The sequence below is a fragment of the Trypanosoma brucei genome, chromosome 1 (genome assembly GCF_000210295.1).
Source record: "Trypanosoma brucei gambiense DAL972 chromosome 1, complete sequence".
Lineage (NCBI taxonomy): Eukaryota > Euglenozoa > Kinetoplastea > Trypanosomatida > Trypanosomatidae > Trypanosoma > Trypanosoma brucei.
Genome location: NC_026734.1, coordinates 45,839 through 63,234, shown reverse-complemented (window position 1 = coordinate 63,234; position 17,396 = coordinate 45,839). Strand labels below are relative to the sequence as shown.

Sequence of the window (17,396 nt, the reverse complement as noted above, 5' to 3'; positions counted from 1 at the left end):
AAAAACAAAAAGAGTGCGCACGGTGCCTTGGCAGTTGCTGTCGTGCGGTTCATGTCAGGTGTACCTTTTCCTTCACGGGTTATTGGGGATTTGGACTATAGCAACCTTCTCAACATTGGGCAGGAAGAAGCAATTCGGTGCGTATTAAATGCATACCCAAACATCGGGTTAGAAGCCACAAACTTGGGGCGTGCGAGGCGCATAGTGCAGCGCGCTTTGAACGACAACGGAATGGACGGCAACAAAGTAATGCTCGCTTACACCTCCAATCTCATATCTAGTGGCCTTCGAGATACTTTTGCCTGCCTTGCTCGCGAGAATCGTATCGGTGCCGTGGTTACTACAGCTGGTGGTGTTGAGGAGGATGTTATCAAGTGCTTGGGAGACACGTTGGTTGGGGACTTTGCTCTGAATGATCACGCGTTGCGAAACAACGGTTTGAACCGTGTGGGGAACCTTCTTGTGCCCAATGACAATTACCGAAATTTCGAGGATTTTTTTGTTCCTCTCCTTAGAAGACTTCATGAACAGCAACGTGATTCACGATGGACAACTAAGACGACTCCTTCCCAGATCATCGCTGAGATTGGTGCCGCCCTTGAGAGCGCACGACCTAACGACTGCGGTTCGAGTTTAATTTACTGGTGTTATCGCAATGATATCCCCGTGTTTTCTCCTGCCTTTACAGACGGATCAATGGGGGACATGATTTACTTTTATAACTATTCGCGGAAGGGACTTGTTGTTGATCCGGTGCCTGATGTCAGGCGTTTACGGCAATTGGGATGCAAAAGCACCAATGTCGGGCGGATTACGTGTATTGTGCTTGGGGCCGGGTTGCCGAAGCATCATCTCCTACGAAATGTGCAGGCAGATGCTGTTGTGTATGTTACAACAGGCAGTGATGCAGATGGTTGCGAAAGCTCGTGTAATGTTATGGCTGATCGCGCCAATGGCTTATTGTCACCAAATTGTGATGTGGTGCGTGTGCATGGTGATGCGACCATCATATCCCCACTGCTCCTGTTACGGTCGAGCGACGGAAAAGAAAAAGTTGGTGTGAGGGAGGATGGGAACTAGGCTTTGAATGTGGGTCTTAACTCTTGATGGAAACCTGACAATCATTATTATGTGGTCGTGCAGCACTAGTCATGTGCGGTTCCTGTGCCCATTACATCCGCTGTAGCGCGCTCTTCACACGTCGCATTATTTCACTATGGGGATAAGCTCCAAGGCAGCTAAAAGGCTTAAGGAATTCTCTTTTTTATTAAAAGAAAAATAAACAAAATTCCTTACATCCTCGAGCGTTTGGATGTGGTTTCATAAGTGTGCTCTTATGCGTCATTTTTTTTTTTTACTTTATCACTTAATGAATTGTTTCTTGAACGTTTTCTTACTCGTATGGGCTTGTGCCCTTCAATATATATATATATATATATATATATATATATGAAAAGAAGAGGGTAGTTATTTCCCTTGGGTTCAAAGGGGAGCGGTTGTAAGCGAAGCCGATTCGAAAGTCGGGTAAGCCAGGTTGTACCTCATTTTCCCTTTCACAATAAAGTGTGAAGGAAGAGGAGCTAAGGAAATCATGTTGGGGCTGAAGGCGATAGTGTCCTTTGTTGTGTTGTGCTTTGCTTCTGCAGAGTACTGTTGTGGAATTACGCAATCCTACATTCTTCAGCGGAGGATCGATGGAACCAACGATTGGAGAATCGTAAGTACATTCAATATATCGCGTCATTCGGTTGACTCTCTGGTTAAACTGAAGCACAGTTCACCACAAGGAGACAATGATCTAACAGCGGTAGAGAAGGACGCGCTGGTAAAGGCTGAACATGTCTTCTACCGTGTCACCCGTGGAGGTGACGATACGGACGCGGGTGCTGTTGCCGTTGCCTTGTCGCCATGCACTATTGTGCGTGGGTTCGAGGCTTTGGATCCGCGCACGGTCCTCTTACATGAAACTTTGGCTGTGGCCGTAGGTACCAACGTGTCGGCTGTGGGGTTACAAGTGACGAGCACGACTAATGCATTTCATGCCAAAATGCTTGATGGTGACGAATGCGACCTCACTGTGCTTTCGCTCTTCCCGCAGGTGAAGATCCGCCTCAAGTTGGGTTTACTGGTTGCGAGCGCACCGCTTACCACTCCGAATTACACCGAACTTGCCGAGTACACAAATCACCTTTCCAAGGAGGGTTCCTCTCAAAAGAAAGGAACAAAAAAGAGCAAGAAACGCTCAAGCGATGCGCAAAATCCACTCTCGCAGGAACAGGAGCAGGACGATGCTGAGGATGAGGAGGACAAACGATCCTTCGTGGAGAGGTACTGGATATACTTCGTAGTGCCATTTGCCGTCTCGTTACTTCAGGGCATTTTCGCGCCTAAGCAGTGATACAGGAGGGCGCGGGGGAGAGAGGGGATTATGTGTGTGCATTTGTGTGGTGCATTGTGCGGCGTTTAATATTCCCGTACTTTTACTTATACGTATAGTCACTCGTGATGGAAAAGAACAGGAAAAGAAGTAAAAAAGGAGGACCAGCAAAACTCACGGCACGTACAAACTCCTGTGGCGGAAAGCAAAAGAAACACATGAGGTAAGGAAAAGAGGAGGCTTCTAATGGGCACGATGGAAGAGGAGATGGGGGGGGTCTCTTCCTTTATGATTTCTCTTTTATGTGTGTGGGAAGCTGCAGAGTGTAGGGCAAGAAGAAATCACCCAATCCAGGAGAAAGTGATACGTCATGTTCTCTTGCTGCAATTATTTAAAGCATTATTGCGGCAACGGGGATCTCGCGTTGAATTACCCATTTCTTATTTTGGTTCTCGTTCCACGAATTGTTTAGGGACAAACTGGGAGCAGCATTACATCTCATTTTTTCCACGTGGTTAACGTCGTTATTATTATCATGATACATCATGTAAGTGTCCTCTCCTTGAGTTGCGCACAAGGGTATTGGTGGTCATATCTGCGGCGCCTTTTAAAATTTGTCTTTGCTGTTCTTCCTTCCTTAACCCCAAGTGTCGTTAGTGCTGCGCAGCCCTTTATTTTTATTTTTTTGACAATGCGCCGGATGTGTGTGCATTTGTGCAGGGCCGCAGCGGCAGCGGCCAGCGTAGGGAGTTCCAACAAATCTGACCCAATAGAGGAGAAGAAGCAAAAGGCGGATAACATCTTCACCATTCGCCGCTCCCCCGCTAGTTTGTACGAAAGTACGATGCACAGCAACACACTATCGGACCACCCACTGACTCACCGGGCTCGCCGGAATGAACTCGCTTATCGCAAACGTAGATTGACTGAACGTGGGAACTATGAACAGGCGGCTGAAGCTGAAGCTGAGGCCGAGCGACGGGATCGAGAGGGTCGAGGAGGTGCAGAAACACGCGAATATTACAGCGCCATATGTTTTGTAGTGCTCGGATACCTGACAGCTCATGGTGTTGTTTTTAAGAGGTTTTACCCACAGGATTTGCAGTTGAACTACTCGCCTGACCGTGGCTATTCGGATGAAGTTGCTGCAAGGCGGAAGGAACTAGCCGCCATAAACGAAATGGTGGGAGTTTCTGTACTGGAAAGTGTATACAGCAAGGAGAAGGCCAAAATCAAAAGTGAAATTGACGCTTAAGGGGAGGGGGTGGGTGGGTGACAGGGCGGTGCGTTAATGTTTGGAGGGTCGTGTGGTTGTGTATAGTTTTCTCTACTGCCACGCTCGGGTTTTGTTTTTTATTTATTACTTCTCCCCTCTAATTACCCGGTGCCGTTATTACTGCATCTACATTAGTCTGTAAAACCGCTTCAGCCGCTTGCTGGCATTACAATTGTGGTGATTACATTGTTTTATTTTCTATTTTTTTTCGTTGTGGATGTGCCGTTGTCTTTCTGTTTGTTGTGTTATGTGCTCATGTTTATTGCCATCATTCTGTCTTACCGCACAGGTGTTAATTTTGATTTTCTAGTGTGTGTATGCAATTGCTCGAATAGAGATAAGACACATGGAACCGGTGGACGGGGCCGCAGGAGTTGGAGGAATTTGGACGGCCATTGATGCATTTGTGGCCTGTGGAAGCTCCGAAGCCGGTGTGTTTCTGCGTAATGTACTGCGTGAAGCCGCTCGCTCGTCGGTAATCACCACCACCAGCCCGCCACTTTCCATGTTGGCAGACGCATGCGCGCGGTTTAATACCAACGGAATACCCCTTTCCACATTGCTGCTTGTGGCAATACTTAATCGTATCTTCTGTATGCAGGATGTGGCAGCCGCTCTTGCTCTACCCGTTAATGGTGGCAGATCCTCGATTTCCAACGATCTATTGCCTTTTTACAAAAGCTACCTGGATGCCTCAATTGGACTCCCAGAGAGCGTGAAATCACAGCTATATCTTTGCGTGTCGTCGCTGCTCGTGCTTCAGGTGTCTGGTATGGACGTTGTTGAGGCCCTGCTATCGCAGTTCGGTGGTACTGTGCCGGCAGATGAAGAGGGCTTCCGTTGCTTCATAAAAATTTTCTCCGGTTGTATGATGGTGATAAGCGATCGTCGTATTCCAATGGGTCCGGTGCAGCGCTCAAAGCAGCGGTTGCGTCTTCAGAGGAACATCCATCTCCTCCTCATGTGTGCGCCCTCCAGTACGGAGGAGCTGAAGTGCCTGTGCGTAACTGTGTCCCAAGCTGTAACTTTCCTCTCGGAATGTACCTTACAGGATCCACAGGATACATCACCACTGTTTTGGAAGCATCTCCCCACCTCGTCCTTTTGGGAAGCTGTCATTCATCACCTGCGACATGGGATAAGCGGGGAGGAGATAATTAGTGCTGCGTGCACAGTCATACGTGCGGTGTCTCACGTTGACGATTCAACTTTTCCACTGTTGATGTCTGCACTGCTTGCGGTAAGTGGAACTGAGGGCGTAACTGTTCCTGTACTGTACACATGTCGCGTTATCGCCGCCGCGATGGAGTCGTCCGTTGAAACAGTAGTGTTGAATTTCGATCCCGACCACGCGTTATATAGGCAGCTAGCGCACGGCGCGCATGTACTGGAGGGCATACTCGAACAGCAAGTGACACTGCTGGCGAATCGGGTGTCTGCAGTGGCAACTGAAACGGAGGAGATTGTGCTGGTAGTATGTGAAGGACTTCAGGTGATTTCACAAGTCCTCGCGCCTCTCCCCATACCGGAAATGGACCCCACAGATGACCCTAGTGATTATGACATGATTGTGGAAGACATCCGGTACAGCAATGAGCGAAAGGAACATGCGCTTCATGTACTGCGTGATTTTTTTGAAAGGTGTCACGCCTCCCTGCTGAGGTGGATGAAGCATGTCGATGACCGCGATGTGTGCGATATTGTTGATAATTTATTGTCGAGTGATGTTGATGATTTTTTTGTGCAGTACGATGAGCTCCCCATAGCTCTCTTTGCCACATATGAGCGTTTGTGCAGTTTATTATGGAGGCAACCGTCGTCGCATTGTGTCCCGCAGTGCGCTGAGCTGACTGTTCTCGCGTCAGGGGGGTTTCTTGCGACAAGCGCGTGGGATGTTAGCCTAACTTATCAGTCACTTGTGTTCTCTGGAAGCGACTCAGCGTCGAAGCAACAACGGTTACTACGAAGTTCACTCCTCGTTCCTGTTGTTGTTCGTCGACACAAAGACAAGTGGAGCGCTGGTGAAACGGCCTCCGTTATTTGTTCACTTGTAGAGCTGCTGCAGTGGGCAGTTATGTGCAAAATCGACGTTAAGTGTGTTGCCTCTATTAGTGAAGGTCTCCGTAACCTACAAACTAGTGCAGAACCAACCCTAATGGAGTCGCTTTGGCTGGGCCTTCATCTTGACTGTGGTGAGGACAAGACGGCTCGTTGGAGTCTCGCGTCTCACCTCGGTTCCTTTTTATCTCCTGGACTCCTACCTGCTCTTTTACCTTTTGATGATTGCACACAGTTAATCTTAATTTCTCATTCGGTTGGTTCCGTTGGCGATGTGTGGCGTGCCATGGGTGTACTGCAACGTGTAGAGCCTGATGTGGCTTACGCTTACATGTCAGCAGACAGAATAGTATCGTGGTTGCATAATTATATTTCCCAGGGGTCCGTAACAACACCCCAAGACCGACAGGTGGTTGCGCAGTACACTGAAACTTTGGGACAATGGTGTGCAGCCAATCCTTCACACTTCCGCGTCGCGTGGAGGTTAAGTAAACCACTGGGCCCTGAAGCGGCAGCGGAAATCTTAGCTGACTCGTTGGAAATGTATTTTATACGTGTAATTAAAGATAATAGCATGAGCTGGCTCGATGAGGGGGATTACTTTTCGCCGTACGTACTCGACACACTCGCACAGAGTGGTCATGCTCCGCGCCTACTGCGCGTTCTGAAGTACGTTATCCGAATACCAGCAACGTGCATCGGTGCGAGTGATGCACCGTACCGTTTGCAGGCTGTGGTGCGTGGCGGCAACACGCTTTTGAAAGGAGGTCGATGCACTAATGAGAGTTTGCTCGAATTGTTTTATGAAGCAACTGTTGAGTATAGGCGGCTTATACAGAGCCTCGTGGCAGATGTGACGTATGATCTAGATGAGGGAGATAAGAGGGAAGACAATCACGAATGGTTGCTTGCAGAGCTTTCGAAGCTTGGGAGAGTAGCGCAACTTGTGTTTTCCCTCCCAGAGGGTGTCCCGCAGTGGCTGCATGAAGTGCGATGCGCCGTTGACGAGTTCGATGTGAGACGGGTGCTTAAAGGGAATTAAACATATTTATTGTGCCATACCTTTTCCAGCTCAACCCCGTTTCCAACCGGTGCCGCAGGTGATCACATTTAGTACACAAGAAATCACTCTGGAGGGTTTGGCACGCTTTCTGTGCAAATAATGAGTTTTGTTACACATTTAAAAGTTTCTCTGCGTGTGTCGGGTGCCGGTGGTGGAGAGTACTTCCACATCTGTTAATGCCTTCGCTTTGCCTTTACTATATTTATGGCGAGTCCTTTAAATGCGCAGCAGTGTGACCTTTGACCATTTTTTTTTGTTTCGTTGTAAGTTCAGATTTGAGGTATTTCCCATTATTGATGGTGCTGTTAAAAGTTTGCTTGTTTTGCCCAATTGTCTTTACCTTTCGCTCCACGACAACTTCACCCTTTAAAACCCCATTTTTTGCATTTTTTTCCCCTTACGTCAAGTCTTCATTGAGTGCTGCTTGGACATTCCGTTCCGTCGCAACACCAACCTGGGCGTCCTTCAACAAGGGGAAGAAGAAGACAAGCAAAAAAATAAAAAATAATAATAATAGAAAAGTAGTTAAAGATTAAAAAAAAAAAGTTGAAGGGGAAAACTTGTCTGGTTTAACCGCAGGAAGTGGACCATCTCTTTGTTTTTTTGTTGCTTTTTGAAGCAGAAGCGGGCCAGAGCCAGAAAGTATAAGGCGTGAGGGAGGTTACTGGTTTCCGGTTTCCTTCTTCCTTTGAGTTCCTGCACCGCTATTTGTTTGGGTGTGGAGTTATAATACTCAGATACATGATGAGCAATACCACCAGTAGCGGTAAGGGACCCACAACATTCATGTGGAATAGTGTGCCACCCAGCGGCGATATGCCCCTGCACGGGTGCTGCCACTCTCTTGCAAATTACAAGGACGAACAACTTATTTTATTTGGCGGTGGCGCCCTGCACATCATTTTCAATGATGTTTATTGTTTTGATTTGAAGACATCCACATGGTCATACAAGGAAACCGCTAATAGCGAGATCGTGGCTCCTCGCATTAGTCATTCTGCTGTAGTGCATGAGGATAAAATGTATGTGTATGGCGGACAGGATTTATACATGCCCACACGATTTGCTGATGTTCTTGTGCTTGACTTAATCACATTCACGTGGTCTCTTATTCAGCAGCAGGCGACGCCCGCGCCCGATGGACCTGGGGACCGGCGACTTCACACTGCGCACATTTACCGTAACTGCATGTATGTACTTATGGGTGAACCGTGTAACATAAGCAATAGCTTCTGGTTTTTAGATCTTACCACGCTTGAGTGGCACCCCGTACACTCGAGTGGTTGGTTTGGTAAGCCTATCCTACCATTGCTGGGCCATAGCGCACAAGTGGAGGGCGATTACCTTTACGTCTTTGGCGGCTACCATGCCGACAGTGCACGACGAAACGGAAGTCCCGTGTACAATAATTCTCTTTTTTCTTACCACTTTCCGTCCAATACATGGCGTGAGGTGGTGCCATCCTCCGGTCCTCGGCCGAGTCCGCGTTATGCATCTGCGATGGCAGTAATTAGGGGTCGCGTGTTCATTTATGGTGGTGATGTAGATGGAGAAGTGTACTTTGACGACTTTTGGTGCATAGATACCAATATTCCCTCTTCGGCGGCCTCTCAGTCGTCTTCGTCGTCGTCATACACAACTTCATTAGTGGCGGCACCGCCAGCAGCATCAAGTCGGTGGATAGATATAACGTTAAGTTGCGGAAGGGGACGTCCAAGTGCGCGCAGTGGCCACGCTTCTGCAGTGGCGCAGGGTTGTTTATTTGTTGTGGGTGGTGAACTTCCAGGCGATAGGGACGTTGTGTATTATTCAAATCGAACATATCGCTACCCCCTCGGCTACCTCACACGATTATCACTCGTAGAACTTTCGTCACTTTGGTTAGCGAAATGCAACCCGGCAAATATTTGGATGTTGGACACTCAAATCCCCCGGCATGTCCGTCAACTGCTGGTGCGCAACTTAAACGCACAAGATCGGGAAAGCACCGATGACATGATGCCGTGCACACGTGTGGTTTGAGACCGGACACGTGGGAATGTGTGTGTGTGTGTGGTTGTGCTTCAGAATGAAAACACGCCGCAGCGGCAAGGTCAGTGACTTTTTTTTCACATTAAAGGAAAATGGGGGAAAGAAAAGCGGTTTGAATAGGAGGAAGTGACATATATTTATATATTCAAGTGAGCGAATGAGTCAATGAACTGTGGTTGTACACGGTTTGGTTGATGGGATTTGGGCAGTTTGTGTTTGGTGGTGATAGCGTGGGGGCGTGGCGATATAAGGCACTCGTGTGGTATTCATTGTGTTTTTTGTCCCAGTCTCCGGTGGAAAAGGTGCACTTTTTCATTCGCCTTTTCATATGTTGGTGCTTATATTGTGGGATGGAGCAACGTGTTGCCTTTTCTTTCTTTATATATATATATGAAAAATAAACCTTTTCCTCTCACTGGGAAGGTGGCCCTCCTTGCTCATTTGTTTTACCTCCTTTCCCATGTACTGCTTATGCCGTATGCCTGGCGAAAAGTGTCGGACAGGCTGACTGGACGGTCCAACAATTTTACCCCCCCCCCCTTCTTTTTTTTTAAATTACTCCCTTCTTTTTAAAAAAAAAATTACTCCCTTCTCCTACGCCAAAAAAAAAATATATAGAAAACACGATAAATATATGCGTTCGTCTTTCCCACACACTCCCTACTATTACTGCTATCACCATCATCGTTGCTTCTTCAATATTAGCTGCACGTGTGCCACATATTGCCCGGTCCTTTTTTTCTCCGTTTTTTTTTACCTTCCCTCATTTAGAGTCCAGTAATGAATTCACACATCTTCCATTTCCCATCTCCATCTTCCGTGTGTGTGTGTGTATGTACCCCTTCTGCAGCTGCAATTGTTTGTGCATGCAAAATTTTTTTTTTTGGTCCGTATGATGTGTCCTCTTCTCCTTCGTTTTAGTTGTTATCCCGTTCAACTCCAGTTTTGCTATCTCTGCTCCCTCCCTCTCCTTTTCTTTCTTTTTCCCGTTCTTTTTTATTCATTAATTTTTTCTTTTGTTTTTACCGCAGGGTGCTGGACATCCACTACACACTTGAGGCCATAGCTCTCACAACTTTACTGTCATCATCATTATTATTATTATTATTATTTTCCCCTTTCCTTTTACCTGGTGTAGCGGGTCATGCGTTTTATCTTCATGCTATCCTTTCCATTATATCGGGGGGGGGGTTGTGCTTGCTTCATGTATTTCCAGTAGCTTATTCTTCTACTTTATCTTCATTCTGCTTTACTTATTTTATATTTATTATTTTATTTTTGCTTTTGGTACTCTTTATTTTTATATTCCTGGCTACGTATGGTTATTGGCTCGTTTGTTCATTATATTAGGAAAAGATTTTGAGGGTTGGCTCAAGGAAGAAAAAAGGAAAGTTGAGTAGTGAGCATCTAAACAGGAATCACGTACTTTTATTGCGGGTGGGACCCGTCCCGCGAGAGCTTCCCACCAATTCGCTGCCCACATGCGGCTTCATTCGCGTCAGGTATTGACATTATTGTGTACTCGTGCTTCATCACTGCTTACAACTGGGGGAGAGACCGCAGCACCTTCCTGTGACGCTTTTACTATTCGTTATGTGAGTGGTGTTAGTTCCTCGCTTGTGTCATTGTCATGCACGACAAGAGACACACAACTTCACCAGTGTGCATTGCAGTGGGTGGAGCGGTTATCGTCTCAGCTGAAACATTTTCCAGAGGGTGCACCACTGGTGGATGAAGTGGTTGTGAACATTTTTCGCGTTGTGAAGAACTCCATGCGTAGTAGCAACGGCAGCTGGGGTGAGGGAAGTGTGCCTTCGCTGTGTATAAATGGATTGCTGTTGGGTTTGGATGAGCGACTGACGGGGATGCAGTTTGCTTCCTGGAGGCCTCAAGCCGTGTTGTATTCATTGCAAGCTATTGCCATGACGGAGTGCGCGAGACAACTGGGTATGACAAACTTACTTTTTTACTGTGCAAAAGAGCATTTACAACAATTTGACGAGAATCGTGTGGCCCGTTTGTTGTGGTGCGTTGCGAAGCTCCAGCAAGAGGAAGCGCAAGCGGTTCTGTGGAAACTTGCGTGCCGTCGTCTTTTGCGACTGTACCCCAAACTGAAAGCCCCCAGCCGTGCGTTGGTGTTGGAAAGTCTGCTGTTGACCCATGGTTGCACTTGCGAAGCACAACAACAGCTGCTGTGTTTGCTGCATGAGGATTTGAGCAGTAACAGAGAGAGCGGTGAACACCATGATAGTGAAGGGGAATATCCCGCAACGGCGCTAATGGACACTGAGGGGGAATACCATGTGCTGAAGGCTCGATTACTTTCTCAGGTTCACCACTTACCAGTGGGAACTTTAATTGCGATGTTGCGGGGTGGTAGTGGGCAGTTGTCGCCTTGCTCGCCGCATTCAGGAGGAGCCACCACCGCAGATACGGAGACTACCTATTATTTGTTGAAGCACCTCATCCGTCGTCCCCTCGATGGTGCAGCATGCCGTGAGGTATTGGAAGTTATTGCCTCTTTTGAGCCAACCGACCTTACAGAGTCGTTGAGACGTCACGTTCTTGACTGCGTTAGCTCTAAGCGTTCCACCGCGACCTCCGTGGGTAATAATCCAGCACAATTGTTGGAGGTGATATGTCTCGCTGTAGTGTTGGAGCGGCAACAGGTGCGGAACGTCGGTGAGGAACTGTTATCGCTTCTTCATTCGCTCATCATTGAGTGCTACAATATGCGCGATGCTCCGCTGCGGCGTTGCTGTGGTCGCTTGGCGGGGTTGCTGTCAGTGGCTCTGGACGTGTTTACGGCATGCAGGGGGAAAATCGACCCCATGGACCCAGCAATTACTGAATGTAGCAGCATTATTGCCAAGTTCCCTGAGGTTTGGGAACAAAATGGGGTTGTTGTCACATCTACTGTCTCTGAATGCATCACCGCTGTGCGTGTCATTTGTGAGCTACTGCGGGTGCCCCCTCTCCTAAGGGTTGTTACAGAGTCTGCAACCTCTCCTACCATCGTTTCCAGTGAAGGTAATTCCACGGATGGCCACAGCGGGAGTTTGGGCAGCAGACAAAAGTTGGTAGAACCGCTACTGGAACGCTGCGCGAAATGTCTCCATCGTGACAATGTGCTTGTACCTGCGTCGGCAGTATTTGACACTTGGCAGCATGTGGCCCGTGTTTCTTCTTCTTCCGCTATTATCGGGGGTCCTGTTTCTAGGCTTGGAGGCGGAGGGAAGCACGACGCACTTCAACAAATTGTCACCGAACTGTTCACATATACAGAGAAGCGACCGTCGGAGTTTCCGCTTCGGGAAATTGCAAAGTTTTTAGGAGCGTCATCCCATCCGCTGCCGATGGAGGCTTATGACCTTTTCATTCGCTGTCTCAAAAATGAGCGTAAGAATGTGAGTGCTCACTACTTGGAGCTGCTGCTCAGCTCCCTGGAAGAAGTTTCCGCCCGCGGCGACAAGGTTGTGTTAGAACGGTTGCTTTTGTCACTATTTGTTCGATCTCTTGGCCACGACGATGCGTTTGCTCATACTGCTCCCTTCACGGCACGGCAGTTTGTGCGACTGTTTCACTGTTGCACCAATCTAACCTTAAATGCCGCGGCCTCGATGCGGGCGACACTTCTCCAACGTATGACAGTGGCTTGCAGTGAAGCTGCGGGGATCGACGACCTCAACGCGGTTGCTTCCTTATTACCATTGTTGCAGCAGGGGGCTCAAAGGGATGCGCTGGCAGCAGCCCTTGTGGCGCGAGGGAAGGTTTTGAATCCAGCGACGATGTCTGATGTGCAGAAAGCCCTGTTGCTTGTGTACCTTTACAAAGCGGGAGTGCCAATTGACGATGGCTTAACAGACGCTTTCCGTCGAAGGGCGTGAAGTGGCGGCGCCCCTGACGGTGGGGCGAAAGTGTGAGTAGTGTGGGCGTTACCGCCTATTAAGTCGTGTTCGCAGTGTTTGAGTGGTTGCGAGTTGCCGTTTTATTGTTATGCTGCAGTTTATACTTCGCTGGTATTTTATTTCCGTGTAATTTAGTCGTCACGTCACGCCATGTCACGTTCCGTCGAGTAAGGGTGAGGGGATGTGAGTGTTTTCACTATCGAATAAATACCTCTACATGGGCCGAGCACTACTTTCTGTTAATTGTCATTTCCTTCTAATTGCTTTCCCCTCCTCTCTTTTTTTATAAAATAAAATTGTGTGTGTACGTTTATTGCGCTTATGTGTACACGATACAGTCTAGCAACAGAAGACAGGTCGTATGCATTCGCTACGGAGCAACAAACAAGAGGCTCGTGTTGATAATGACCCGCTTCAGGAAGTTGACTACTCATACAACGTGCAGCAACTGCAGGCAGAATTTCATGTGTTACCTCCCTCTGAGGCGTACCGTGAGTTATGTTTCCGTCATCAATGCAAGCCTATAAACTCTGTTGCCAACTTGTTTTCTTCATGTGTTGGTGAGTGGAACGTAACAACGCACTTAGATTTTTCGCAGTCATACATTGGACCCAAAGGTGTGCGGCCTGTAGTTGAACTGTGCAAGCGTTTGCCCGCCCTCAAGTCATTTAATTGCGCAAATAATTATCTCACTAACAATGCGGTGTACTTCATTTCGAGAATGGCAGCGTTTCATCCATCATTAGAGCGCCTTGAGCTTAGCTTCAACGAGTTTATATCATGGACAGGTGGTAACTTTCTCTATGAGCTGACACTATGTAACAGTAACATTAAAGAGGTGGGAGTTCTTCACACCAAGATCCCACCAAATGTAGCGGAGGAGATATTCCGGCAGTCACGCTGTAATTGCGTCCTTGTGTATCAGGCTATGGGAAGACCACCGAAGCAAAGCAGCCATCCAGAGGCGATTCACTTGCGTGCGATGAAACGTTTCTTTAATGACATGCAGGAGAATGGCACGGTTCCAGCTTCCGCTCTTGTTGAAGGTCACCGCGAGCGGTGCCGCATACTTGGGGAGGCGTATGATGCGTCCAAATACACAAAGGCTTTCTACGATGAACTAAGTTCTCGTCTACCACAAGATAATATTTCGTGGGAGGCTTTCATCATCACACTTAAGTTAGATGGTAGCGTGTATAACGAAGAGGCTGTGAAAAAACTTAGGCGGTTGTTCCTCGAATTTAATATGGAACCAACCGCTGAACTAGATGGCTTTGTGGAGGTGCGGGACCTCCCCGCTATGTGCACACGTCTTAACAACGAACACGCACCTTCAACTGTAATTAAGAATATGTGTGATGTGCTGGGGCTGGATGACACCATGACACTGCAGTGGGATGAGTTTCTGTCACTCATGTACAATAGCGTGGCAACAAACATGGAGCACGGCGTCAACCTGCGCATGGCATCGCCGCATTCGGCCGTGAAGATGCTTCACCTTTGATTTAGAAGGTGTGTTTTCTTTTTTGGCCTCCTCCATTGTTGCTGTTGCTGTTGTTGTTGTTTGCGTACCTTTTTACGCGCCGCGCTGTATGTGAAAAAAGGGGTCGTGCGAATTCGCTGAACTACACTCATCTTTGCAGGCATGCGCCCTGGTGTTTTTATGTACATGTCGAACATTTTTGAAACGTTGGATACCCCTTGCAGTGATGTCACATGTTTTCTTGTGTATTATTGCTATATTGTCACCGTTATTATTTTCCTTTCCTAATCCTTCCGTGCTTCTTCGGCTTAGCCGTCACACCTTTTTTTGTCTGCACAATTTGACTTTTCTGTTTCAAGTGATGCATCGACCCTTATACATTTCTTTCTCTTTTTTTTTCTCGTTTCCTGCCATTCTCTACCTCTTATACTTGGCATTTACCGCCCTGTTCTTTACGGTCGTGCGGTTTGAAGAGAAGGAAAGAGAGATAAGCGGGTGATATTCCCCCCCCCCGTATTTTCCACGACTTCGTTTAGCGGCAGCAAATATGTTCGCCCCACCGGAGTGTACAATAGAGGGGGAACTTCCCCTGAAGTGCGAGTCGCCATTTTCTTCCGTTTACCGTGATCCTCAAGGGGCTGTTTGGACGGTGGATTCAACAAGTACCCGCGTGTTCCGCTTTCCGAGGGTAGTGGTTTGCCCGAACTCAGCCCCCGGGCATTCATCACCTGCGCCAAAAGGCTCAGATGAATTGGATCAGCCTTATTTCGATTGTAGTGAAGAAAATGACCGTGTGTTGTCCGTTGTTTTCACAACTGTGCGCGATGACGAACGTTTTTTTGTATGTATTGCGACGGCGGGTGGATGTATTGCTTTTGGTGTTGCGGATAGTTTTGAAGGCGACATTCGCCGGGTCCAGTTGGGTGTAGAGTTAACGGCACTTGCTGCAGCCCCTTGCACGGATGGGGCATCAGCGAAAGATTGTGACGATGGGAATGAGGACCTTCTTGAAACAACAAGTCTTTGTAACAGCGGTTATGGCGGTGGCGTGTTGGTGTCATCATTTGATGGGACTTTCAGTGAGGTAATGCTTTTGTGCTGGGTTTCCGACAGTTGCGCTGCCGACCTGCCGCAGCGGGACTCAGACGTGGACGTGGTTGGCTTATTTCGAGTGCAGGGGCGCGTGTGTGGCCTCATGGTGGATGAAGTCGGTGACCGAGTTGTTACTGTTACTCAACGAGGTGATGTGGATGTGTGGAATTTGCGCGCGAATGTTGATGAGACACATACTTTTGGCATGCCCGCATACTTGGCGTCAGAGTATGGGGAACCATGTTGTTCCATATTGCTTGGAGGTTATCAGTTATGGATCGGAACGTCAAAGGGGTTTGTGATAGTTTTTTTCCTTCAACCATTAGGGAATGTCATTAGTAACGACAACAGTCCATGTATTTCGCATACAAAATGCAATGTTGATGAAAGTAAGGGTTCGAGAGGGGCGCCACACCGCGTGTGGCACGCACACGGTGCTACCGCAGTCCGCAGCCTTTTAGTTATGTCCCTTGGCCGTTTGGTTTGGAGCTATGGTGCAGATCAGCAGGCAAATGTATGGGATACAACCGAGTTGCTGCTGCGTGGGTCTCTCCAGTTTCCGTGCGGTGACCTGAGTGAGTTATGCTGTGGAGGACAGTACCTGGACACCAGTGTTTGGGGCTTCTGCAGCGGATCGGGGAAGTTGACACAATTCAGGGTGAAGGAACTTCTGTTTGGTGGTTCCAGGGGCTTGGCTGCTGCACTTTGTGGACCAACTTCTAACGAACAAATGGAACGTTGTAACGTTCTCGGTTCGTTCGTCTCTTACCTTTGTTCGTTATTGAATCCAACGTCCGAACAACCTCATGCCTCATCCACAATGATCACAGCCGCCACTGATGAATCGAACTGCTCCTATGGTCTTTCATTGAATGGAGATGGCGACACCGATACGGATAAGTATGAAACAGATACACTTTGTTTACCGCCACACATGGAGGTAGTTGTTAAGCAGATGGAACAGTGCTATCCCGCTTCCCACCTTCTTCCCCATGCTGTGACTTCCCTTGTCAAAGGGCAACGAATCGTGAGCCAGTTGACTGCTAACGAGAGACGCGGTTCAGCAACCTTCCTAGACGGCCTTCGCCACCTTCAACGTCAGCATCAACAAGACAGTTATGACCTTAAGGCTTTGCGATTGCAAGTGGAGGAGGAGCGAAAAAAACGTCAAGATGCAGAAGCGCGCCTTGCGGAGAGGGAGAATGAGACCCATGAATACCAGCAGCGGCTTGAGCGACTCACCGTTTTGCAGGAGGAGTGTGAGAAGCGCACAGCGACGTTGGAGCGGCAGCTGAAGTCTGCGAAGAAGGCAGCAGCGGTCACATCTGCTGAGGCGACGCGGTTGTGCGAGATGGAGGCAAACTTACATGAGGCGCACTGTACGGTGCAAGGACTGCAGGAGCGAATGGAGAGCCTTGTGCGCGAAAGGCAAGAGTACCTGCGTGTCTCGCAGGAAAACAAATCGTTGCGGGCACAAGTGCGTCGGTTTGAGCTGAAACAGCAGGTGGCTAAAAGGGCTCTTGCGAACTTTATTGCAACGCAAGATCATATTGTTGATTCCTTAGGAAACATACTTCTGGTGGATGAGGGTGGGGACCATAGAAGGGCACATGCCGACATAGACAACCTTTATGAGTGGCTGTGCCGCAACATTGAAAACCAGCAAGAGTTTCTTGCTGGGCTCAAGCGAAGTTATGAAACGCAAGCCGGCGGTGTCGCTGAAGATCGTATTGGACAGTAGTGGGGAAAGTGAGATATTGTGAAATGTACCTGTTCTACCTCCGCTACGTGCGAGCTCTGTGGTAAAGGGAGTTTTGGGTGATTTCACTCTTTGTCACAGTTCTGTTCTATCGAATAAATCGTTTGAGCCCGTATATCTCCTTATGTCGTGAACTTTCGTCACAACGATTTTTTTTCCTTTTTTGGTCCCCGTGGCACAAAGCTTGGATGCCGGTGATGCTGCGGTCGCCTCATTGCTGATTCGATGAAGATGACGGCCCGCAGCTGGAAATCCTGCGTCGGTAGCGTTCACATGTTTCTTTGTGGGAGGGGACCGAACTTGTCTCTGCAGGTTCCCCAGGCTCTGATACATGCATGCGTAATGAAAA

The 17,396-nt window shown here is 48.2% G+C and overlaps 11 protein-coding genes across 11 annotated transcripts; 10 read left to right on the top strand and 1 right to left on the bottom strand.

The window, feature by feature from the left end:
- Positions 1-51: 51 nt before the first annotated feature.
- Positions 52-1,080, top strand: TbgDal_I280 (deoxyhypusine synthase, putative; the record flags this gene model as incomplete). The annotated part of the gene is made up of 1 exon (XM_011772974.1): positions 52-1,080. The coding sequence occupies one exon, from the start codon at positions 52-54 to the stop codon at positions 1,078-1,080; it is 1,029 nt and encodes a 342-aa protein (XP_011771276.1).
- Positions 1,081-1,591: 511 nt separating this feature from the next.
- TbgDal_I270 (hypothetical protein, conserved) lies at positions 1,592-2,398 on the top strand (the record flags this gene model as incomplete). Its single annotated transcript, XM_011772973.1, has 1 exon — positions 1,592-2,398. One exon carries the CDS (start codon positions 1,592-1,594, stop codon positions 2,396-2,398), a length of 807 nt encoding a protein of 268 aa, XP_011771275.1.
- A 225-nt stretch (positions 2,399-2,623) lies between these two features.
- On the top strand, positions 2,624-2,896 carry TbgDal_I265 (hypothetical protein, unlikely; the record flags this gene model as incomplete). The annotated part of the gene is made up of 1 exon (XM_011772972.1): positions 2,624-2,896. The coding sequence occupies one exon, from the start codon at positions 2,624-2,626 to the stop codon at positions 2,894-2,896; it is 273 nt and encodes a 90-aa protein (XP_011771274.1).
- A 16-nt stretch (positions 2,897-2,912) lies between these two features.
- On the top strand, positions 2,913-3,632 carry TbgDal_I260 (hypothetical protein, conserved; the record flags this gene model as incomplete). Its single annotated transcript, XM_011772971.1, has 1 exon — positions 2,913-3,632. One exon carries the CDS (start codon positions 2,913-2,915, stop codon positions 3,630-3,632), a length of 720 nt encoding a protein of 239 aa, XP_011771273.1.
- A 367-nt stretch (positions 3,633-3,999) lies between these two features.
- On the top strand, positions 4,000-6,753 carry TbgDal_I250 (hypothetical protein, conserved; the record flags this gene model as incomplete). Its single annotated transcript, XM_011772970.1, has 1 exon — positions 4,000-6,753. One exon carries the CDS (start codon positions 4,000-4,002, stop codon positions 6,751-6,753), a length of 2,754 nt encoding a protein of 917 aa, XP_011771272.1.
- Positions 6,754-7,515: 762 nt separating this feature from the next.
- Positions 7,516-8,796, top strand: TbgDal_I240 (hypothetical protein, conserved; the record flags this gene model as incomplete). The annotated part of the gene is made up of 1 exon (XM_011772969.1): positions 7,516-8,796. The coding sequence occupies one exon, from the start codon at positions 7,516-7,518 to the stop codon at positions 8,794-8,796; it is 1,281 nt and encodes a 426-aa protein (XP_011771271.1).
- A 1,490-nt stretch (positions 8,797-10,286) lies between these two features.
- Positions 10,287-12,692, top strand: TbgDal_I230 (hypothetical protein, conserved; the record flags this gene model as incomplete). The annotated part of the gene is made up of 1 exon (XM_011772968.1): positions 10,287-12,692. One exon carries the CDS (start codon positions 10,287-10,289, stop codon positions 12,690-12,692), a length of 2,406 nt encoding a protein of 801 aa, XP_011771270.1.
- Positions 12,693-13,074: 382 nt separating this feature from the next.
- Positions 13,075-14,217, top strand: TbgDal_I220 (hypothetical protein, conserved; the record flags this gene model as incomplete). Its single annotated transcript, XM_011772967.1, has 1 exon — positions 13,075-14,217. One exon carries the CDS (start codon positions 13,075-13,077, stop codon positions 14,215-14,217), a length of 1,143 nt encoding a protein of 380 aa, XP_011771269.1.
- A 205-nt stretch (positions 14,218-14,422) lies between these two features.
- TbgDal_I215 (hypothetical protein, unlikely) lies at positions 14,423-14,695 on the top strand (the record flags this gene model as incomplete). Its single annotated transcript, XM_011772966.1, has 1 exon — positions 14,423-14,695. One exon carries the CDS (start codon positions 14,423-14,425, stop codon positions 14,693-14,695), a length of 273 nt encoding a protein of 90 aa, XP_011771268.1.
- A 48-nt stretch (positions 14,696-14,743) lies between these two features.
- Positions 14,744-17,029, top strand: TbgDal_I210 (hypothetical protein, conserved; the record flags this gene model as incomplete). Its single annotated transcript, XM_011772965.1, has 1 exon — positions 14,744-17,029. One exon carries the CDS (start codon positions 14,744-14,746, stop codon positions 17,027-17,029), a length of 2,286 nt encoding a protein of 761 aa, XP_011771267.1.
- A 229-nt stretch (positions 17,030-17,258) lies between these two features.
- TbgDal_I200 (hypothetical protein, unlikely) lies at positions 17,259-17,384 on the bottom strand (the record flags this gene model as incomplete). Its single annotated transcript, XM_011772964.1, has 1 exon — positions 17,259-17,384. One exon carries the CDS (start codon positions 17,382-17,384, stop codon positions 17,259-17,261), a length of 126 nt encoding a protein of 41 aa, XP_011771266.1.
- Positions 17,385-17,396: the final 12 nt, after the last annotated feature.